The following is a 22,850-nucleotide window of genomic DNA, read 5'->3' as shown; positions in this document are numbered from 1 at the left end:
CTTGAATCATTAAAATAATCATCAGAAGCTCGAAATTCATCGAATCCTGGCCCCGACAACCAGTCCTCGGACCCTGGCTTGCGTTTGGCGATGCCTTCACGACTCATGGCGGCTTCAGAACAATGAGATCACCCCAGAATCATCAGAAGAGAACCGAAATATGATAACCGTCCCCATAAGTACTCATACTCAGGCCGATCGACGGAGAGAAGCGGTCCAGAAACCACTGCCAGTGCCTTCTTCCACGAACACCGGGCCACGAACCACGAAGGCTTCGATAACATCAAGAAACGCATCTGTTTCTCCGAAAGCGCTCAAGGTTATACCCTCAGGTTTCTGAAGGCGTGTACGTCCAAGTGGCAGACGGATAACGCGACGCGGCGATGGCTGCGGCTCTCTGAGATCCTCACCACAGGCCGATCTGGTCTCAACCTGCTAAGCCGACCAAATAGACGGAACCAAGAACCATCTAACCGTTAATCAACCTCCCGGGGCTTCTATTCAAGCTTATTGTCTTGGAAGACAGCCGCTGGAGTGTACACTCCCTCCGAGAGCTATGGCTCAAGAACTTCATAGACACCCGCGGCGGTGAGGAAGAATACTCAATCCAGCTCCTAAGACAAATATTACTCCTCCGAGATTAGAGAAGCCCCAAGGTCAATAAATAAAACCCGTAAGAAGTCTGCCGACAGCTTATAGCCTTGGAGCTGACCAACAGGCTCCAAGCCGGAGAAAGCCAGACACCAGGTTCGTTACTTCATTATTGCTATAGTTGAAGTCTTTTCTAACCCATCAAAGAGGGACGCTATCGGTTCGACCGACTTTCACGACCGACAAGGACGACCGCCACTGGGAACTTCAATCGCTAGGAGGGTGGCCACCAACCCTTCCAAGAGCGTTCAAGAAGCCTTGGCCAACCGAGCTGAAGAAAGCAACTACCAAGCTGATAGAGACTGTAGTAGGAGTAGAACATATAAGTCTTCGTTGACTTGTTCAATGGCTGGGACTCTGCCAGAGCCACGGGGCTTTACAACTTCACAGAGTGACAGCGAACATTGTAAGTACTACACCCACACAGATCATTACGGAGACATAAATTCATTTCAACACGAAAAAGATTAGATGGGTTCTTTGGTTATAATCTCTTCGACAGAACTCAGCGCCGCAGCACCCAGAGCCGAGAGCTTGTCTAGCAAGAGAACCGACTCCTTCCTAGCCGCCTGTATCGAACAAGAATTCAATACCGAACGACGATGACTTGTCAACCACCAAGCCTGGAGAAAGATGCAAAATCATAAATCTATTGGCACAATACATAAAAGCAACCAGCTTAACCCAGACGGGGCGCTGGCGATCTTGATGAGCTTGCAACCATCTATTCCAAGGCCCAAGGCGGCATGGATACATGCTGAGTTTGGAATCTATCATACAACAAGAGACAATCATATGTGGATTACTATAGCAACCCATCTTCTGCAAGCCTCTATCACACAGCCGACAGCTGCAATCCAAAGCCATCTGGCATTTATGCCTAGAAGTGGCTCTTCATAGCCACCCGTCAGATCCCAGTCATTTACTTCGACCAGGTCTCCCCCTCGACCTACCGACCCAAGTGGCACCATCGTATGAGGGTTGCTCAAGAGCTTCGCCGCAATATCGAGTTTGCGATTCCGTGAGAACTGTTGAGACTGTTGGTTTTTTGGTGGGTTTGAATTCTAACTCTGACAGAACATTGTGGTTGGCCGATCTCAGCTCTGCTGTGACGTCGGCGCCATAACAGAACATCGTCATCATTGAATTGCCGCCCTTTGCCACCTTCATTCTACATTCGCGCAGATGGGAAACCGCCAGTATTTGGCCCAAGTACCAGCGAAAAGCCATACCAAAATCCCATGTCCTGTATAAGTTGACCTTTCGCCCCTATCAGCGCAGTTTGGCGTTTCTCACTACGTCGCCTTGGTTATCGATTTCGATTTCGAACGACGCCCAGTAATGAGAGGTATTCAGAGTTCCTACAGAGCCATCATACAATTGAATCAATGGGAGCATTAGCCGTAACCTCCCGTCATGTCACGCGCCACAAGACGGTAGTTGATGGTGTCATGACACTGTGTTGCAACAGTTATAAATACGAATTGCCTCCAAGAAACCTTTTGGCGCAAAGAAGATGCTGACCAAATACTTGAGACCCTTAATAAAATCGAGTCTTACCCTTCGAAACAAGCCAGCAAGGATGACTTCGTCCGCGATCGAACTTCTGAAAGCCCACGTTACGCCTTTCAACTCTATTACCGAAGACCGCGATACAATAACGAGGTGTTTCGATAGTTTCGGCGACTGTAAAGTCTTGCTCATTGGCGACGCCTCCCATGGCACCTCCGAATTCTACTCCGTTCGCGCTGAGATTACAAAGCATATGATCGAACACCATGGCTTCAACATCGTGGCTGTCGAAGCCGACTGGCCTGATGCCGAACATGTAGATCGATATGTCAGGCGCCGGCCAGGTCCAGGACAGGGCACCGCAGAGACGGTTCAAATGGCAAAGAAGGAGGGAAGAGAACCAGCCTTCTTGCGCTTCCCCACGTGGATGTGGCGCAACATGGAAGTTCATGACTTTGTGGAATGGCTACGGGATTACAACAATGGACGGGAGGAAGGTGATGCGACCGGGTTCTATGGTCTGGATTTATACTCTATGGGAACATCTATGAAGGCAGTCATCGACTACCTCGATACTGTCGACAAGGAAATGGCAGAGCTGGCACGGGAACGATATGGTAAACTGATGAGTTGGGGCGACGATCCACACGAGTACGGACTTGAGGTCTTGACAACTGCTTTTAAGGGGTATGAGAGGGAAGTTGTTGACATGCTGAAAGACCTCTTGAGTAAGCGCATTGAGTACTCTGCCTGCACCCGCGATGGTACCGAGTTTCATAGTGGAGAGCAGAATGCAAGGGTTGTCAAAGGTATGACACGGAAGAGAGATGGCTTCACAACTGTCGCTGACGGTTCATAGACGCCGAACACTATTACCGGGCCATGTACCATGGTCGTGACGAATCGTGGAATCTCCGAGACACGCACATGTTCCAGACTCTCGTACGAATCCTCAAGCATCGTGGCGACAAGGCTAAGGCCATCATCTGGGCACACAACAGTCACATCGGCGATGCTCGCGCCACCAGCATGGGCTGGTCCCGCGAAGAGCTCAACATCGGCCAGCTCTGCAAGGAGACGTACGGAAACAGAGCGCTCAACATCGGAACCGGTACCAACACAGGTACCGTGGCTGCTGCGAAGCGCTGGGATGGAGACATGCAGGTCATGCGAGTTCGACCAGGGCTTTCGAATAGCTACGAGGAACTGATGCACGCCACGGGCATCAAGAATTTTGTTCTGGACCTGCGTGCGAAGAAGTGTGATGAGCGGCTTCGGAAATCCCTCTGTGAGCGTCGTCTGGAGAGGTTCATCGGGGTGCTGTACAAGCCTGCTACGGAGAAGCAGTCGCATTACTCGACTGCCGTCTTGCCGGAACAGTTTGATGGATATATCTGGTTTGACCAGTCGAGGCATGTGGGAACTTTGGAGGTTCATCAGCCAAAGTCACCTCTTGAGTATCACGAAACTTGGCCGTTTGGGTTGTAACTACACAACTGGTATCTAGCTCAGATTGACAAGCCACGGCAATTCTCTTTCTATTCAGCGGATAATGATTGTGATATTGTTCAAGTTTTACAGCTTTACGATACGTGATGCACCAGGATATTCAGTGAAAACTGCCAAAACGGCCAAAGCGAAGATCATCACGGTGCACTCACGAGGGTCAAAACAGTATTGACATGGCATCACAAACAAAGGGCATTCACTCAGCAACCTCAGGTCTTAGCCTTGAGGATTACTCGTCAAGGAATCATCGCGCAGCTTTCGTCAGTCCCGTCTTACCTTTGCGGTCTGCTGTCTGAAGCCAAACCCAAGATGGGCCAGCCACTGATCGACGGCAAACTTCTGTGGTCTTGTCTCATATTGTGTCAGAAAAAATTGGTTTGAAAAAGAAAAAAAAACACCAAGGATTCTCACCATTTGCTGTATGGGGAAGCCGGATTTGGATGAAAGACGTCGTTTCGTATTCGATTGGCCATAGAGCCAGAAGCTGCTACTCAGTTCCAACCGCAGCAAATATTAGTACCTCAAAAGTGAAAAAGCCATACCCACGCCTGACACCCTCTATCACAGAGAAAACCCAAAACAACCTCCTTCCTGGTGCCTAGTAGCGGTGTCGAGTGGAGTAGTCCTTGGGGCTCACGACGAGACCGCGTCCCTTCTTGGCTCCTCGGTAGACAGTCTCAAAGATGTCGATGAGCTCCTGCTTGTCCTCCAGCACCCACTTGATCTTGTTGTTGTCACCGGTGCCCAAGTCGATCATCATGTGCTTGTTGCGGAAGAAGAACATGAGGGAGCACGGGTCGTAGAGCTCGTACATCTGGTTAAAGTCGGGTACCTGGTCGATGTCGCACAGGTAGATGACGGCAAAGTTTCGGACCTTGTCGGCGATCTTGTAGAGGACTTCGTCCTGGCGCATGCAGTCTGGATCCCAGTCTCTGCCGAAACGGATGACGACGAGGCGGTCCTCCTCTGGCGCAAAAGTTAGCGAGAGGTTACTGGGGGGTGGAGAAAGGGTTGGCTTACCTGACAGAATCGCCTGGTCGACGTGCCAGCCAGTGTTGAGATGGGGAAGAACAACGGAACCCATGATGAATGTGGTAAGTGGTCTGGTTGGTGTTGATGGTTGGGTCGCGAAGATGATGGAAGGTTGGTGGATTGCCTTGTTGGTGGAGCAAAGATGGAGGGAGAGATAAGATAGAGGGGCACGGCTAAATACCGGAGCGGAGACTAGCCGCTTTTGGATCAAGGTGAGTGGGGCCTTCACCGCACACCGAACCGATTATCACCAGTCTCAGTGTGCGCGGAGTCAAGTCTATAAAACGGGTGTTTATTAAGGTCCCTCCAGATTCTACATATACGGCTGATTTAAGTATTGGTAACTCAAATGTTTGAGGTAGTTTGCTTTCCCAGATTCAGCTATTTCTTTGACGTTTGGTTAGATGCCTCCCTTCAAACTGTCATGTAGCATCCGCCTCATGTCTGAATGCCCTCACGAGTATTGTTGGAGACCACCAATCAATGTCTCACAATAGAAGCAATGGTTTCCAAATTCGGCTATCGGCCAAGACGAACCCCCTAGTGTGAGCCTTAAAGCCTCACTCAAGAAGAGCAAGAACCCAAAGCATCACCAGGTTACCGAGGATTGAAATCAAGCAATTGAATAAGCATTACGAGACCAAGTGAAACTCTAAGAAGACTCATCAAACTCATCAATCACACTCTTGGGCTCCGTATATTTGCCCAGTGGCTCAAACTTGAGGTGGTCAAAGCCGAAACCTTTGGGCCCTCCAATCTCGATACCCCGTTCCGAACCGGTCCATCGGTCACTTGCCGCAATACCAAGCACGACAACGAGCAATCCATATCGGTACTCGGGTGTCCCGACTGCCTCCCCACTCTGTGCGTCGATCAGGCACACCAAGTCAGGGACTATAGCGAGCACATCCTCCTGTCTTTCCTCCTTCCGGTCAGGGTGGACTCTGATAGCGGCGATGTTTTCATTCTTGAAGGGGATCTTGATGATACCCCTGAATTGCGCCGAGGCTTGGTCTCCAGCCGTGCCATTATCATCATCCCTGACATCTGCACCCTCGATGAGACACTCGCCATAAACATGACCGTTTCTTAGAGTCCTCTCGACGCCAACAATCTTGCCCTTCCAGAGAACCTTTCCAGCTCCGGGCCCTCCACACTCGTCGATGATTGTCTCAGCAACATTGTCCACCCTGTTCTCCTTGCGAGCTCTCGCAACTGCACGTCCAATCCTCCACGCTTGGGACAGCGTGTGCTTGACAACCCAGCGTTTCGTCTCTGCGCCTGTGACTGGTGCGTCTGCACCTCCCACCTGGGAGCCCATCTCACTTAAGGCAGCTCGCAGAATACGCTCAACAGCGGCGTCAGAGGACGCCTTGGGCATGATGATCACGTTGCCGTTGCCGTCGCTGAGTGCGATTGGGGACCAGATGGTCTCCCTCTCCTTGAAGACCACCGGGGTTGTCTGCCATTTCGTCGGGTACGCTCTACCCATCCAGTCACCATCCACGGTCGGAACGTCCATTTGTGCACTAGATCCCAACAGCAGCCCAGAGAGGCCATTTGCACCTCCAATTTCGACGGAAATCATGTGAGTAGCTGATCTCTCGCAGATCTTGTACAACTCATGTTGCGCCTCGAGGAGTTCGTCGCCTGCCAGCTTCTCAATGGCGACAGTAGGACTGCCTGCTCCGCCGCCACAACCAACCTGGGCATCATCAGCGAGGTCTTCGGGGTTCACCACACGGATCGTAGTCCCGTTTCGTAGTAGAGTTCGAAGTCGAATCATTAGCCCGTAAGGATTTCCGCCACCTCCTGTTCCAAGGATGTAGGCACCTGTTGAGATCCATTCCACGTCGCGCTCTGAAACGTTCCAGATGCGATTCTTCACTTGTGGGCGATAGGCGAGTATATCAAAGTCGTCTTCAGCTTGCGTATCTCGTTGAGAGTCCTTGTCCTTTGCTGTCTTCTCATAGTGATGCATGTCCAGGGGTTCATCTGACTCGTCCTGCGACTCGGGCACAATATCCTCTCTCGAGAAGTCAAAGTCTCCGGTAGCTCGAACAACAAAGCGAGTTTTATTGGCAATGTACTTTCAAGATGTCAACGGCTGGCGGAAACCTCTGGGGAACACTACTTACCTGGAGCGGCAGCGTCTCCTTCTCGACAATGCTGACAGTCGACCGTAACCCCCCGGCTGCGACAGTCTTCTCAATAGCCTCTTGGCTGACTTCTTCGAGGAGCTCGGCGGTCGACTTCGATGCAGTTGATTTGACGGTATCCACGACAGCACTCACTCTCGCTATGGCGGCGCCGATTGCATTGGCAACCTGTGACCACTTGGGCTTCAGCACCTTGCTAGCTCCCTTGAGGTCATCGGGGGCAATGACGGCTCCACCGCCAACGAGAATGACGGGTATATCTTGGGGCGATGTCTTCATGGTGTCGATAATCTTTTCCAGCTTGTGCTGAATCATCAAGGTGACCTTGGAGAGTTGGTCGTCCGAGAGTGCGCCTTGAACCAGAGCCGAGTCTCCGATCTTCAAGCTTGGGTTGGCTAGGACGGCGCAATCAGTCGATGTCAGTACCTTTCCGCCAAAGACGACAGCTTCCTGGGTTAGTTTATATCCCACACTGTCAGGTCCAACTGACACGCCGCTGTCTTTTCGTACGATGGAGCCTCCACCAAGGCCGATGCTCTTGATGTCTGGGCAGGAAAAGTTCATTCTCACACCCGAAAGATCATTGTAGGCTGCCTGTTGACGAGGGAAGCCAGTTTCCAACAATAGACCCACGTCAGTTGTGGTTCCTCCTATGTCGACCACCATCATTGCTTCGTTGAGTTCCCCTTGCACCAAAAATGCAGCACCTCTCATACTGTTGGTTGGGCCACTTGAGAAGGTTCGGATAGGTAATCGCGCGGCGAGGTCACCAGAAAGAACAGTGCCGTCGTTCTGACTGATAAAGATAGGGCACTTCATACCAAGCCGTCTGATGGGTTGATGGAAGGACCGAATGGTTTTTCGGGCGAAGGGTAGAATAGAAGCGTTCAGGATAGCGGCATTCTCGCGTTCAAGGAAGCCAAGGTTGGCAACTTCTTTGGAACACACAACATCGATATCAGGGATCTGAGCCTTGATAATCTCCGCAGCCCTCTCTTCTTGCCTTTCCACCGTGTCGATGGGGCTGAAAATGCCGATTACAGCCACACTCTTAATGCCCTTTTGTTGGATAATGGCACATTGCCCCTTGATCTCGTCTTGGTCGATGTCAGAGATCAAATGTCCATCAACTTCCAATCCACCCTTGAGGAGAGCGTGATGGCCCAGAATGAGATCTCGCATATCGGCAGGCCAGTCCACACAAGGAAGGGTGTGTTTTGAGAATGGTCCGCAAAGACGAAGAACAGCAACTCGAGACAGCCTTGCTGCATCTCTCTCTATCACGGCGTTGACGAAATGGGTGGTGCCGATAGTCACGCTTGCGATGTCGTCAGGGCTGATGGCAGCCGACGAGAGCATGCTGGCGATAGCATTGTCAATGCCAACACTGGGGTTCGTTGTTGTTGGTTCCTTGTGCCATGCTACAACGCCTCTATCTGGAGCAGAGGTCTGGAAAGGATCGATGATGGCGCCGTCGGTGTTTGTTCCTCCCACATCGATGCCAATCCGCAGGCGTCGTGATGCTGTGCCTGTAGTCATGATGAAAGACTAAGCGTTGAGGGCCGAGATGATGACTGACGTCAAAGACTCAACTTGAGTGTTATAAAGAAGAGGAGCTCGTCTGGATGTGAGCCTAATCAGGTAGAATATGTACCTGATAGGTGAATGGATGGCACCCGATGCCGGCGTCCGGGATGTATTCCTTCAAAATGGCTCGGTCTCCGTCGGGGTGGGCAGGCGTCGCCTCCAGCTGTGGGGTCTTGACATGATGGAAATGGGCTTTCGTATGCGCATGCATGTATGGATGCCAAGACCCGAGTTCCTTGAGAGATTATCAATTGTGGAGAGCGAGCTGTTGATTTCTTGGTTAAGATGCATATTGGGATAGAAAGGAGAAGGTCGGAGTCAAATATTGGCAGTTTCTTCAAAAACCAGGCCAAATTCAAGTCAATCCATACTGCAGGAAGCGCCGCGGCTTATCAATCAGTATAGGCGGCTTCCATGTGAGAAGGAGTGGGCTTGCAGATATCATCACAGGGAACGGGGAGCGGGTCACGTGATGCTAACAGGATGTCGAGCGGCCAACCCTAGAGTTTCAAAGATTCTTCATTTTTACCGGTGCCCTATCTCAGACAAGATTCTACGGCTATTTAGTGGAATATTAGAGAGGATTCATGTTATGGTTTGGAGCCGTATGCATGGATGGCGGAAAATCGGTGGAAATTGTTACGGAACCTGGACAAGTACTTGTTGGGTCGCATCCCAGCCAACTTACAAGTTGATCTTCTAAATTCTGTTTCTTTTTTCATTGTCTCAGGGGTCACTTTTCTGCCCATAGAAAAGCCTACCCCTCTGTTTAGAATCCTCCAGGCCGTCTCAGAACCTCTGCACGTTGCACTTCAACCAGGGCAACAACGCCTTAGCTTGTGAAGAAGGGGATCACATAGTTCATGCACCTTAAGTGGAAGTGTCCTCAAGGTCTTTGTGCTAACTGACTCTTTGCCCGTTTGGCCAGATCTAAGCTAATAACATTGACCGTGCTCAGCACTGTTGACTGCCTAAAGTGGCATCTATTTACCTTGCTCTCAAACCGCATTCGCTTAACACCAGGAGATATCCATCGATGTTCTGGCATTTAGTCCGAGATAGCGGTCCATCGAAGAACCTGGCAGGGAAGAAAGCATACGATGAGAACCGATCCCGTTAGTGACCGATCAAAGAGAGGTTCTGCTAAACTCCCAGAGGTTGCTGTCGGTAGTGCAGAGAGATAATAGCAAGTGTATCGGGAAGAATGGCGTTGCCGCTGCAACCATGTCGGAATGAGGTTCTTTTGGTCCTGATGTTACCGGCTGGGGTGAGTTCTCCCTTAAGAGGATGCCTTCTTTCCGCCCCCTTCGCCATTATTCATTATTTCGGATTCTTCGTTGGCCTTACCCTTTGGGTTACTCAACTGCTGCCTCTTCTTCTTCCTCCTTTGGGCGATGATACTGCGCTCCACGTTTTTGGCCATCTTACCCGAAGGTATCTCAGCTCTAGGCTCCTCTGAGCCCTTCTCTTTCTCATTACCCTTCTTTCTTGCCTCATTCTTATTGCGCCGTACATATTTGGCAGCATCGCCCGCACTGAGGACAGACGTGAGTTTCTTTGGCGTGATGACCAGGGCCATTTGGGCGTCTTCAACAACGCCGCTGTATTCGTCAGAGGAATAACCCTCTTCCTCTTCCTCCGAAAGGTTGTCCTCCACAGACTTGTCGCTGCTCGAGGGCTGCTTGTCGTCAGCACCCATCTTGTCTGCTAAGGATCGAGGGTATCACTGAGGACTTTGTCAAGGGAGATGGGGTATCGTGATTTAGCAAAGGTCTCAATGAAGCTCGTTGAAATGAAGTTCTGTTGCGAAAGAAAGGGTTTAGGATGTCCAGAGTTGATCGGAGTAGCTAAATACCCTTTCTCAAACAGATTCTCCCGGAGACAGACGTTTAGAATGGGCACCACCCCGTTGTAAATTAGAAAACAGCAATAGGAATTGAACGAACTATTCAAACAATGGTAATTAACATTCTTTAATGTTTTTATTATGCCGACAATGCCTCCTTTTGGTATCTGTACATAGGCAACAAGGCACATAGTTTCGTTCACTACCTACGGTCAATGGCGAGCACATCTCGCTTCATTATGTGTTTGAAGAAGAACAAGAGGGAAGAATGAGTGGAAACAAGAGGAACGTTTATTAAACTCTATTCTGTTTGGTGACTATTGAATTTTGTACTGGCCGACTCTGCGTTACATATGTAGATAAGGAGGGTAAATATAGAGATTTCGAAGAAAACACCAACTCTCATCATGGGCTTTGTTCGATGGGAAAAAATTATGAGCATTGTATAAGGCGCCAATAGAACAGATGATCATCGTTAGAGATCCTAAAATAGCCCCATTCACACGAGGCTTCAATGAGCAACCATCCATGTAATTCCCCACTGCGACCTAGCTTGCAGCTGATGGGTTAAATTAGGCCGTTGGGCGTTAGCTGGGTTGTATTGAAGCCGCATGATGTGCAGACCATAAGTAAGTGCTTATGCAGACGATGTTTTCTTCAAAAACATACCGCTTCTTATACAGCGCAAAGCGAGTATGGATGACCACGAAACTCCCCTCTATCTGCCACTGGGCGACAACGAAATACGCCTCATCACTATACACCCTCATTTAGAAAATGGCCTAGTCAGCTGCTCTCTCGACACATTTTCCCTCACAGAAACGAACTCCGTATTCAAGCAATTTCTTCACAACTACGACTCGCCAAACAAGCCGAGACGGGGGCTGATCGCAACGTGGCGGTCAATCCAACGGGCCAAGGGCACCCTCCACCCTCCAGACCACCGCTCAATGAAGTCATTCACGCCCTTGGATACTCACTGTTTCCGATACACCTGGGGAGACTTTGCTGCCATGTCGTACACTTGGGGTACAGATGAGGCGGGGAAGATCATTGTCAACGGTCAGGAAATGACGGTGACCAAGAACCTCGAGGATGCGCTTAGAGAGCTGGGCAGCGATGGTGGCCGTTTCGCCAGAAGATACAAGCTGTGGGTTGATGCGATATGTATCAATCAATCTGATGTGGAAGAGACAAGCGAGCAAGTAGCCCGCATGAGAGAAATCTACAGCGAGGCATGGGCGGTGGTGGCCTGGCTAGGGCCGGCTGGAGACGAGAGTGATCAAGGAATGCGTCTCCTCTCTGCTCTCTCTCGCCTAGATGACAAGGAAAAGGACGATTTAACAGCCCTTCTCGAGCAAAATCCTGCCATGTTTGGAGAGTTTGCCTTTTATGGCCTTCACAATCTCATGAAAAGAAGATACTGGTGGCGGCTCTGGATCATTCAAGAGCTCGTCATGGGATCAAAGTCAACCATCTTGCGGTGTGGAGGAGACACCCTTGACTGGGAAACCTTTAGCCGCGGAATCTCATCTTTGTATCATGGAGGCCTATGGTCTGCCAAAGACTGGCTCTTGAAGGGCGAAATGAAGAGGAAGCTGACCAAAGATGACCCACGCTGGGTGACAGCCAGTATCCATCTTGTCCACCAGAACATACGGCCTCTGAGCGAGTTCGAGTTCCAAGGAGGAGAGAGACAGGGCATGAGAAAGTTGCTCGAACTTGCCATGTCAGACAGCCGCGAGGAAAAAGACAAGGTCTTTGGCCTCCTTGGAATGATGGAGCCCAAAATTGCAAAGCGTATCATTTGCAAGTACTCCAAGTCAACGGCAGAGGTCTTCAGTGCCACTTCAATTGCTTTCATAGAGCACTACGGCAATCTTGAACCGCTCAGAGAAGCGAACCCATGGGGAGAAGCTGATACTCCATCCTGGGTAGTTGACTGGACTTGGAACGGAAGACTGCGTTACTCGAAGCCAGAGAGCGTCTTTATAGGGGCTTTCTGGACTCCAGGAACTCCGGAACCGCGAGCCGAGACCTTGTACTCCGCAGCTGGCCACCGAGACACGCTGTGCTCTGTGTTCTCTCACGGGAAGCTATTGAAGTGCAAGGGGGTTATAATAGACAAAATATGCGGTTTGGGGGCGTGTGAACGAGGCTACTTTGACTGGGACCCGTCGTCCATAGTCCAGCCGACAGAGTGGCAGAGTGTCTATGATGATACAGCATGGGCTCTCTGCAGAGCGATGCTACTTGGACGGGTGTCAAACGGAGAGCACGTTAGCAAACGCCACTGCGCTCTCCTCAGTCTTCCAAGAACATACGAGGCGGCATTCAAGCAGTTTGAGGCGTTGGGATGGACCTGGATGAAGGAGCAGGAAGCCTACTACTTCCGCTGGGTGAGGTGGCACCAAGCCCACGACGAAATCATCATGGCCGGTAAACCTCTCGGAGATTATTTTACGGAAAAGATCCCGTGCAACGCGTCAGAATTTGATTACGCAGAGGTCTTCTTGGCGGCTGACCGGACGGGAATGGGAAGACGATTCATGTTCACTAGCCGGGGGTACATGGGATGGGCGCCTGACAACCCATACGGGTCGTTGCAGGACCAGATTTGCGTTGGCGACATGGTTTGCGTTGCCTATGGTTGTAGCACACCGTTGGTGATAAGACGCGTGGAGGATAAGTACCACGTCCTTGGAGAGGCATACATCGAAGGCTTGATGGATGGGGAGGTGATTGACTTGGTGGAGAAAGGGGAGCTTTTCGAAGAAGAGCTCATCTTTAGCTGATATTGCTTCAATACTCCAAACTCATAGATGAAACAAGGCGAAAAGTAGCATAGGCCGTTTGTGAAACCGAAGCATAGAGAATGCTGTGGAACAAAGGCCACTCACTGTCAGAGATGCCTTGATTCTCCATGTTGAAACCAGCTGTCCATCGGGAGGCGGGCTTGAAACTGCTGACTCAGCCGCCACGCACGGCAGCTTCCCCAATCGTCTGCCCGTCCACAATCCCAGCTGCGCATCGCAGGCGCCGCAGCTCCAGCTCCGTCATCACCCAAGCCCGCCTGCGTACGCTACTCTTACTTACATTGCCACCATTCTTGCGTCGTCACCTTCTCCAGGCATCGATATTTCTCCCTGGCGAGCTTCTTTATTTTCGACTGCCGACTTCTCCTTCGCCTTGCCCCGTTCCCCGAAATTATGGTCAAATAAGCGCCTGCTTGCGATAGGTCTGCTGGGTTCGATCGTCAAGAGCTTCGCCTACTTGAAGCGCACCCGACCCTTCTTCACCAGATCAGCCCAAACAGACCAGGTGCTTAACAATCCGACTCTCTGCATTTCATACCACCCCCCGGCGTTTTCATCAACTTCGCAGCTACGTCACACGAGAACACAACCCAACAGCTGCACACGGCGATCCAACAAGTCCACCCCGCAATAGCTCCATTCAAACGACGCCCTTCTCAACATACGATCCGAACCAACTCACCCCGACATCCTCTTTGTCTGCGGACCCAGAGGTCGAAATAATAGACCGAGCGCGATATTTTGACACGTTTCTCTACACCGCCCACCATGGCGATAGATTATGACATCAACCCCCAGCGCGATCTCGATGATGGAACGTACGCTGCTTTGCCCGGCACAACTCCCGGAGAGTATGTGCAGCAACATACAACCCCTATGAAGGGGAGAATGAGGAAGGATGCAGAAGGTAAGATCCCTATTTCAACTGATTTGCGGAATCTAATGTGAGTGCCACCAGGATGCCACCCCTCGAGATGGATTCACGAGCTGCTGAACAACAAGTTCACCACTTGCGATCTCTTCGACCGAGCCCGAGCTGCCAACTTGAATCCGCCGTACGCATGGCAGCACACTCATCGTCTCATGATCAATGGAAACCAAAGCTTCTGCTCAAACACAACCCGGCTATTGTCGTCAGTATGCCTGGACTGCCACTTTCACTTTGTGTTCAAGATGGCATGGGAAGAGGAGCATGCTGGGCAGGTGTGTAGTCCACGCCAAGCCCGCTGGCCCGTTCGAGATGCGCAGTTCCCTTGGCATCACCTTGTCTGGGCTGGGTCAGACACGGAGATGAATCTGGCCAAGGAAAATTCCAAGTACTATCCTATTCTCGCCCGCGAGTACTTTGTCTGTTCGGCACCGCCATGCACATTTCAAGTCACTCTTGAAATCTCGGAACCTCGCATGGCGTCTTGGTGGATTGATCTGCTACTAGACCACGATACCATTCGGCAGACCCTGCGCCTCGCCAAGGAGCAGGATCCAGAGCGCTATGCAGTAGCAACGGACGACTGGGCGGAACAGGCGCCTATGAATCTCAACACATACCTTAAGAATCTGCTTGAGGCAACGTCACCCGAGAAGCCGCGGAGCATATCGAAGAGGAACAAGAGGTTCTCTGTTCTATTTGGACCGCGTTGCTTCTCCATCTTCAGAGAGTTGGAGTTTGAGGAGACGGTGGATGAGCAGGATGGAGTCGACGGAGGGTCATTCACCCCTCCATTACCGTCACCCCCAGGTGGGCCATTTGGAGCCACCGAAATTGGAACCTACCGAGGGTTTGTTGAGGATGTCAGATCCGAAGTTCAGTGCATCATCCACAGACGTGGTGAGCCCGCTGAGCTTTGTACTCCTGGCCTTCACGCAGATCTGGGATGCGTCGAGGTGAACAACACCAATGACAGCCACTTGGTTAACATCCGACGATACACATTGCTTGGCGTTCTTCCTAACCAGCCTAAGGAGATCGTGGTCAACGCTTACAAGCGACAGTGGGAGCTCTTGCCTAACAAGCGAAAGGAGCTTATCGACGCCCTCATGGGGATTGCCAATGACCTGAACGACGAGCAACTCGCTGATTACGCTGCCACCCAATCTTCTGTGTTTGACAGTCAACTCCCGACGCAATCTAACAGCGATGACGATGGGGTAGTGTCCCAAGCGTTGGCTTTTCTTGGCTTGCAGCCTCCTAATAAGTACAATGCCGAAACGCTGGTTTCAGCATTCCGCCAGAAGCTGTCCCAAGAGCCCAAGATGGCCAACAGCGCCCGTCAAATGCTTCTCCTGATTGCCCAGGCTTCAACGGACGATACCTACCAGGCAATTCTGCTCATGGAAGCCAATGGAAAGATGTCTGTCGCGACGGCGAAGGCAGTCCTGGGGATGAAAGAAGATAGTAGTTTGGGACCCGAAGTCGTTGCGGCTACTAGGACCAAGGTAAATCCAAAAGTTGATATGATTCCTGAAATCCGGATCTAACAGAGTATACAGATTGCGTTGAGCAATGACAAGGAAGAAAAGGCAACCTATCTGGATGCTCTAGAGGCGATTGCGGATCTCACAAATGCAATGGACCTCAAGCAGCTTGTTGCCACGCAACGCCAAGAGAACGGAATCGAGATTCCAAAAGGAAGCTCCGTTCCGGATGCCTCAGGTCGACCAGCCAATTATGACTTGCCTGTCGGCCTAGAGAACATCGGCAATACTTGCTACCTGAACAGTCTTTTGCAGTATCTCTTTACTGTCAAACCTGTTCGAGATATTGCGCTCAACTACGAAAACTTCAAATTGGAGTTGAATGACGAGAGTATCAAACAGCGATTGCTGGGCGGAAACAAGATGCAAATGGACCGTGGCGAGGCTGTAGTCGCTCAGGCTTGTATGTTTGAACCCATTTCTAAGCCATTCCCCTTCACTAACAGGTTTCGCAGTTGCTCAAGAACTCTCTGATCTATTCAACAATCTCGAAACGTCAGACAAGGTCGCGACCCGACCCTCACAGAGGCTAGCTAATGCTGTCCTCTTATCTACTCACACCCTTCTCAATGATTCCAAGTCGGCCGAGCCCGTTGCAGGGCCCAAGCCACCGCCTCTTCCCGCTCGGCCGCCCCCTGAGCCTCCTGCCAAGAGCTCCGGCGACGTGGAGATGGCGAATGGAGCTGTTAAGGAAGAGCGCGATCCAGTTGACACGGCTAGTACCGTAAGCTCGCAGACGCTGGTGGAGGATGGCTCTGATCATTCGTACGAGAAAGTCGAAGTCCCGTCGGCGGCGACTGACGACCAAACTACGGATACAGTGATGGCTCTCGAAGAGGGCGACTCCCCTGCTGACACTGTTCGGCCAAGTCTTAAGAGCACTGAAACCTCTGAGACAATCATCAAAGGTGCTGACGGAACTGCCGATGGGGAGCAAAACGCCGATGTCAGTATGGCTGATGCCGACGAGCCGCAGACAGTGGACAGTAAAGTCTTGACGGCTCTGGAACATCAGAAGAGATCGTCGGGTACTGATCAGCAGGACGTGGAGGAGGTGATGGGGAGCATTCTCAACCGACTCCAAGCAGCTATTCGACCATCATCTGTCGACGAATCAACTGGCATTCAGTTGGAAAAGATCATGGAGACATTCTTCGTCACGACAATCAACTATACCAAGAAGTTTGACGACAAGACCTACCAGAAGGAGATCAGCTTTGACCGATCCATCACCGCATTCCCAGCTCCGGAGGGGTCATGTTCGCTGTATGACGCGCTGGGTCGAAACTTTGACCAACAAATCATCGAGGAAAGCAAGCTTTCACGATACACGGCGATCAAGACGCTCCCGCCTGTGCTCCATGTTCTTATTCAACGGTCCCAATCCATGGGCAGCAAGAACGGCAACCCTGTAGAAATACCCGAGACGCTATATCTGGATCGGTACATGGATGCTCCGCACGACTCACCCACCTTCCGACAGAGGGTTCAAAGCTGGGCGGTTGCTAGCAGAATATCGGACTTGAAGGCGCAAAAGGCTCGGGTGGAAGCCGTTATTCCCACAGGACCGTTTCTCGAGTCCTGCGGAGAAGAGGAGCCCACACCCATTGTCAATTCGGCTTGGGCTGAGGATGACACCATGGAGGATGGCGTCCTTGATTTTGAGAAAGAAGAGAATTGGGACTTTGATGGCCCCGTGGATGACGATTTCCTTCTGGTATCCCACCCAACCAACGAGGCGCCGCCCACTACCAAGGCCCCTGTCAAGCCACAGGGCATCGAATCGGCTGAACGCAACGTTCGGGAGATGATGAGCAATGAGCTGCGCCAGAGGGAGGAGGACCTTGAGAAACACCACGCCGGGCTTAAGAACATCCCGTATCGACTACACGCCGTTATCTGTCACCGAGGCCAGCTGATGTCTGGTCACTACTGGGTGTGGATACACGACTTTGAGCAGGACGTGTGGCGCAAGTACAACGACTCCAACGTGGATGTGAAGCGCAACACAGACGAAGTGCTTGCAACCTTGAGCACAAGCGGCGAGCCCTACTTCCTCTGCTACGTTCGAGACGAGGACAAGGATGCATACGTGAATGTGCCGAGACGACAAAGACCGGAACAAACCACGGATGCTGACGGTGACGTTGTTGTCGCTAACAGCGAACCCACCCCTGAGGTTAAGCATACACAGGACTTTTCGCCCCCATTTGGGCCGCAGAAGAGCGACTAGGAGTCTGGGAGAGATACTGGAAGAGACGGGCTACTGAAAATCGTGCTGAAGCGGTCACCAAGGTGGAACAGTCAAGTACGGGCACCGCCCAAACCTCGGCGCCTCCTCCCCCGTGTCGTTACCATTAACCCTACCGACCTACCAGATAGACAGGAGGGGAGCGAGGACCTTGGCAAGCGGACAAGGGACCCGAGCTTGGATCGAGTGTTTGAAACCATAGATTTGTTGTAAAGCCCAGGATGGGAACTTGGGACGGCTTGAGAGGTTGGAGACGATTTGTATTGGTTTGAGCAGGTGGCGTTCGGAACCGGAGCATCGAGCGATAACCATACCCATGACATGAGATGCATTCACGAAGCGATAGTTGCGACAAGACAAGACTAGACAAGAAAGTCTAGGGGACGATTTGACTAGCAGTAAATTGAAAAGTTTATTCAAACGAGGCCATCCCTGGTGACAACAGCGTGGAAGGATGGCCAGTGTAGACGTTATATATTGTTGGCAGATGATGAATCTGATATGATGCGACAGATGGTGACATTTACCGGCCGGTGAAGACAGGCTTCCTCTTCTCCTGGAACGCCTTCAGAGCCTCGTGCCTATCCTCGGTGTTTACAACGCGCTCATACATCTTGTTCTCAACCTCTTCCCTGGCCCAAGCAACAGCCTGGAGGGCTGCCCTCACGCCAATGGGTCCTCCCTCACAAATCTCCTGGGCGAGCCTCACAGCCTCGCTCAGGGCAGCTTTCCTGGCTTCTCCAAGAATATCGGAGCCGTCGCGCTCATCCTCAGGAACAACCTCGACAAGGCGATCAGCAATGCCGAGGAAGTAGGCCTCGGGGGCAGCGACCCGGCGGCCGGTTAGGATGAGGTCGCGGGCGCGGGAGAGGCCGATGAGGGCTGGCAGACGGTGGGTGCCGCCAGCACCGGGAATGATGCCGAGACGGGTCTCGGGTAGACCGACTGTGGCGTTGGAGGAGAGGACACGGAAGTGGGTGGAGAGGGCGAGCTCGAGGCCGCCGCCGAGGGCTACGGAGGAGATGGCGGACACGGTAGGGATGGGAAGGTTGGACAGGGAGTTGAGGGTGCCGCGGAGGTTGGTGAGGAAGTCGGCAGTGCTGCAATTGAGTTAGCATGCGTCATTGAAGGTATTATAGGGAACATACTCTTGTTGCGAAAAGCCCCGGCGCTCCTTGAGGTCGGCGCCGGCGCAGAAGCAAGTATCAACAGCGCTGGCAAGGACGAGAGCTCTCGTGGGACCCTTCTCGTCGACACCAGCAGCGCCGCCGAAGCGCTTCACCGGCGGGAGCTCCTCACCATTGGGTCCATACTGGCTGTGAACAGCGTCAACCTCGTCGCGCAGAGAAGCGAGGAGAGCCTTTGAGATGGCGTTCCGGGCCTTGGGCCGGTTAAGCTCGAGGACGCGGATATGGCCGGTGCCGGGGGCGGGCAGGTTCGTTACGCGGATGAGAGGCTCGGCCGCTGACGAGTAGAAGCGCCGCAGGCTGCGGATGGTTATGGGGGACAGGCGAGGAGGCATCGTGGGGAGGTCAATTGGGTTGTGGTGGGGGAAGGTGCTGGAGTCGTGGAGGGGGGGAATGTGATATAATGACGTCGGCTGTTGTCGGTTCACGGTATTTTTTTGGTGGTTAGCCGTGGGTAGCTTAAGCCGACTGAGAGCTGCGATAAGCCGATAAGAGGTTGTAAAGATGCGGCTTCTTCTTACGTGAAGTTGTATTTATTATCCTTTCTATTTTGGCTTTGGACTTGATGTTTTGCTACTGTTGCTTAGGAATTGGTCAATGGATGCATCTACCGTATGACACAAATGCATTATGGAGCCGGCTCCGGTGGAGAAGATGAGTTGGTTAAGCATGAAACACACAAGACGTTTCCACTCATTGATTGAGGTGCAGACATTGATACACACGAGAATCAATTCCCAATATTTGTTCTTCTTTCTTCTTTTATTCTTTCACCGCTGCTTCACCGAGATATCATCACCAAGAACCGCCGAGACACTTCACCCACGATCTACAAACCCCTGCTGTTTATGGGGAAGCGGCGCCAAGAGACGCCGGTCCCTTAGAGGGAGTGCTCTAAACTTCATTGGATATTCCTCAGCCTCCCAGATTTTGAGTCCGGCTTCCTTTGTCCCTTTTCCACGCTCCTCTTTTCATTCGTAACTTTCCAGCCTAGAGTTTGAATTACAGTACCTCACCTGGTGTCAATGAGAATGGACTCGGCCTCAGGTCGCTGTTAGTCGAGTCCGTGGGGGATAGGCCGCTGTCTCAACAAGGAGAGACAGAACAAGACGGGGCAAAATTCCGCCATGGCTGGAACCGTATCAACCTCTCTTCCCCTGTCATCATCGCTCACAGCCTCCTCAACCTCAACCTCAACACCAACACCAACACCAACACCCCTCACCATCCTCCTCCGTTCCAGCATCGACGGAACATCAGACTTCTTTCCTTTCCTAGATATTGCAGGTCTTGGCTCGGGTTCCGACTCTGTCGACTCGGGTCTCACCTTCAAGGAACTATTTGAGACCAACCTCGACGGCGGCCAAGAGATTATCCTTTTCAGCTCAGGATGTCAAGTCGAAGACGGCACCTCCGACTGCACACGTGCCTGCAACAATTCTGATCTCTTCTTCAGCTCCCTGGAAACTTTTTACAACTGCGCCGCTCTGGCTGCTGTCAACTACTGGAGCCAGGATGTCAAGTCATACTACATTAGTGATGAGACAGAGCGCAATGCCAGCTCCATCATGGGCGCTGGCACGTTGGCCGAATTTGACGGGAAGCCGGTTCTCAAGTCTCTCATCACCTGCGCTCAGGATGCATGTGAGAATGATGGACTGAGCAAGCCCTGTAGCCGCAGCATTGATGCCCTCTCATATGGAGAATCGAGCGCCCAGGAAATATTTGATGCCATGGATGACTTTTGCCCAGAGCTGGCAGCTGAAATCAACCCCGATATTTTTGGGCCTGGTGTAAGACTAATATGACCTCTTCTCAGTCTTGACGCTGACTTTTCCAGGTTCTCATCTCATATGTCCTGCAAGTCAGCTTCGCCGCAGCGCTCTATCTCCTCCTTAAAGGCTTCACCCTCTGGGTCCGCATCACCCAAGGTCCAAACAAGCGCAAGTCTGAGCCCAAACCTTACCGTCTAAAGCGAAGTCTCACGCGCATCGAGAGCATGATCTGGAGAGACTCGGGGGGGCTCTCACGTACAAGTATCGCCATTGCGACGACGTTGGTCGAGTTCCAAGAGGCACAGTGTTGGTTCGTGTTTGCCGTCCAGATTGCCTCTATCCTCGCTATTGTTGTCAACTCTCAGGAGGGAACCTTTTGGGGCGAGATTGTGGTCAATGCCGCCATTGCCTATCACGTCAGTCAGAATGGGGTTCTACCTATGTTTCTCATTCAGGTCTGCTTGCACCACGAGGGTATTAGGAATTGGCACACGTTCCTGGGGTTCTTTATGGAGTATCTTCTCGCCATTGTTGCGACGACACAAAAGATCTACTTCAAGGATGCTTTTGCTTTATTCAAGGGCCAAAAGGAGATCAAAGGGTGCGGTTTGAATCCGAGCCCGCGAACGTATTGCGCTGCGACTCGAGGAATTGATGGGCAGGCTTTCAGCTTCTTCCCCCATCCTCTCTTGTACAAGATGGTGTTTCTCATTCTCGACAGCGTGGCCATCATAGCATTGGTAGTGGACCAGTTCGCTTGGACGTTGCGAAAGCACCACCTCACAAAGCACGTCCAGTTCGGATCGTTCCGGCTGGGACGGTGGCCACGATGGGGAAAACAGCGGCGTGGACTCTTCATCAAGCGATGGTTCTGGAGGATCCTCGAGGTCGCTTACCTGGTTGTGAATATTCTATACATGATCTCACTCACCAAGGTCATTAACTCTGAAAGTTTCGCGGCCAACAGATGGTCGTACGGCCAGATCATTGCTGTGACGGTGTGGGGGCCTGTCATTGTGAAGTTATTCGATCTCCTGCTCTGTAAGTCTCCCAATGGCTTGTTTCTGATCGAGTTATTTGCTGACTGCATATGCAGCTGGACCACCCAAGAACGGCTTGAGGCTTAACTCGGGCCCGCCGCGTCTGCGTATCGACAACGTTATAAACGGTCGAGTGGGGACGTCTGCGGACGAAGAATGCGAGGACGACGATGTCAAGTACGACCCCGAGCCGAATGGCGGGGGAGGCTTCATGGTTCGAGGATCTCGGCTAGAGTTGACGGATCTAGACCGTCAGGATGTGGAAGAGAATGCGGCAACGCAACAGCGAGTTGATAATGATGGCTCAAAGGGGAAAGGAATTGGACGAGGTGATGATTGATGTGATATCGCATTTATGATTATGATTGATGAAGCATAAGATTGGACTAGTCATGACGTTTGTTAGTGGATTAGATCAAGATACTCTTAGACTTGGTGGATACAATATTTTGGTGGATCATGATACTGTATGTATCCACTTGGCGATGCCTTCGCGAGAGCAATTGCAAGCAAGAGAAGTTGGTTTATGCAGTCGAGAACTTGGAAAACATCATGTGACGCAGAGACTATCCTCAATTGATCCAAGACGCGCATTCAAAATATCCATGTCTCAAGCCATGCGCATCACAACCAGCCTCACCAAAAGGTTAGCCTCCACTTACAAGCTTCCCCACAGCATTGCATTCCCCCTTGTTCTACGATCGCCCACGGAATCTCTCGATGGCCTGGCAGAGCTTTGCTGTACTCCAGCTTTAAAAAAGCCTCCCTGCGTCATCATTGCTACATGCTCTTCACGTGTCGGGTCGCGCCGCAACAAGCCTCTCTCCCTTCCCAGGAGCTCTTGCCCCGCCAAGTCATGATGTCATGACGAGGTCAATGGCCGCCTTCGTCATACAGTGATATAACAATGCTCTGTCCAGCACTTTTTTCTTCTCTTGTCATTGAAGCTCTGTTTCTTAATTAAACCAATTGAACCTCTCACACCATAAACAAACAATCTCCTACTTCCA

The 22,850-nt window shown here is 51.6% G+C and overlaps 7 protein-coding genes and 1 pseudogene across 8 annotated transcripts, besides 1 other annotated feature; 4 read left to right on the top strand and 4 right to left on the bottom strand.

The window, feature by feature from the left end:
* Positions 1 to 2,167: 2,167 nt before the first annotated feature.
* NCS54_00544800 (Hypothetical protein) lies at positions 2,168 to 3,651 on the top strand (the record flags this gene model as incomplete). Its single annotated transcript, XM_053150951.1, has 2 exons — positions 2,168 to 2,972; positions 3,023 to 3,651. 2 exons carry the CDS (start codon positions 2,168 to 2,170, stop codon positions 3,649 to 3,651), a joined length of 1,434 nt encoding a protein of 477 aa, XP_053006926.1.
* Positions 3,652 to 4,270: 619 nt separating this feature from the next.
* On the bottom strand, positions 4,271 to 4,756 carry NCS54_00544700 (Spliceosomal protein DIB1; the record flags this gene model as incomplete). Its single annotated transcript, XM_053150950.1, has 2 exons — positions 4,271 to 4,638; positions 4,693 to 4,756. 2 exons carry the CDS (start codon positions 4,754 to 4,756, stop codon positions 4,271 to 4,273), a joined length of 432 nt encoding a protein of 143 aa, XP_053006925.1.
* Positions 4,757 to 5,356: 600 nt separating this feature from the next.
* NCS54_00544600 (Hypothetical protein) lies at positions 5,357 to 8,402 on the bottom strand (the record flags this gene model as incomplete). Its single annotated transcript, XM_053150949.1, has 2 exons — positions 5,357 to 6,793; positions 6,843 to 8,402. The coding sequence occupies 2 exons, from the start codon at positions 8,400 to 8,402 to the stop codon at positions 5,357 to 5,359; spliced, it is 2,997 nt and encodes a 998-aa protein (XP_053006924.1).
* A 1,327-nt stretch (positions 8,403 to 9,729) lies between these two features.
* Positions 9,730 to 10,149, bottom strand: NCS54_00544500 (Hypothetical protein; the record flags this gene model as incomplete). The annotated part of the gene is made up of 1 exon (XM_053150948.1): positions 9,730 to 10,149. The coding sequence occupies one exon, from the start codon at positions 10,147 to 10,149 to the stop codon at positions 9,730 to 9,732; it is 420 nt and encodes a 139-aa protein (XP_053006923.1).
* A 1,097-nt stretch (positions 10,150 to 11,246) lies between these two features.
* Positions 11,247 to 13,091, top strand: NCS54_00544400 (HET domain-containing protein; the record flags this gene model as incomplete). The annotated part of the gene is made up of 1 exon (XM_053150947.1): positions 11,247 to 13,091. The coding sequence occupies one exon, from the start codon at positions 11,247 to 11,249 to the stop codon at positions 13,089 to 13,091; it is 1,845 nt and encodes a 614-aa protein (XP_053006922.1).
* A 789-nt stretch (positions 13,092 to 13,880) lies between these two features.
* On the top strand, positions 13,881 to 17,820 carry NCS54_00544300 (USP domain-containing protein; the record flags this gene model as incomplete). Its single annotated transcript, XM_053150946.1, has 4 exons — positions 13,881 to 14,019; positions 14,071 to 15,548; positions 15,603 to 15,990; positions 16,043 to 17,820. The coding sequence occupies 4 exons, from the start codon at positions 13,881 to 13,883 to the stop codon at positions 17,818 to 17,820; spliced, it is 3,783 nt and encodes a 1,260-aa protein (XP_053006921.1).
* A 541-nt stretch (positions 17,821 to 18,361) lies between these two features.
* Positions 18,362 to 19,360, bottom strand: NCS54_00544200 (Hypothetical protein; the record flags this gene model as incomplete). Its single annotated transcript, XM_053150945.1, has 2 exons — positions 18,362 to 18,938; positions 18,987 to 19,360. The coding sequence occupies 2 exons, from the start codon at positions 19,358 to 19,360 to the stop codon at positions 18,362 to 18,364; spliced, it is 951 nt and encodes a 316-aa protein (XP_053006920.1).
* Positions 19,361 to 20,083: 723 nt separating this feature from the next.
* NCS54_00544100 lies at positions 20,084 to 22,180 on the top strand (annotated as a pseudogene). Its single transcript has 3 exons — positions 20,084 to 20,818; positions 20,866 to 21,841; positions 21,897 to 22,180.
* Positions 20,084 to 22,180: a sequence feature.
* Positions 22,181 to 22,850: the final 670 nt, after the last annotated feature.

The sequence above is a fragment of the Fusarium falciforme genome, chromosome 4, assembly GCF_026873545.1.
Source record: "Fusarium falciforme chromosome 4, complete sequence".
Lineage (NCBI taxonomy): Eukaryota > Fungi > Ascomycota > Sordariomycetes > Hypocreales > Nectriaceae > Fusarium > Fusarium falciforme.
The sequence above is the reverse complement of the archived record's forward strand: the minus strand, read 5'-3'. Positions and strand labels throughout refer to the sequence as shown.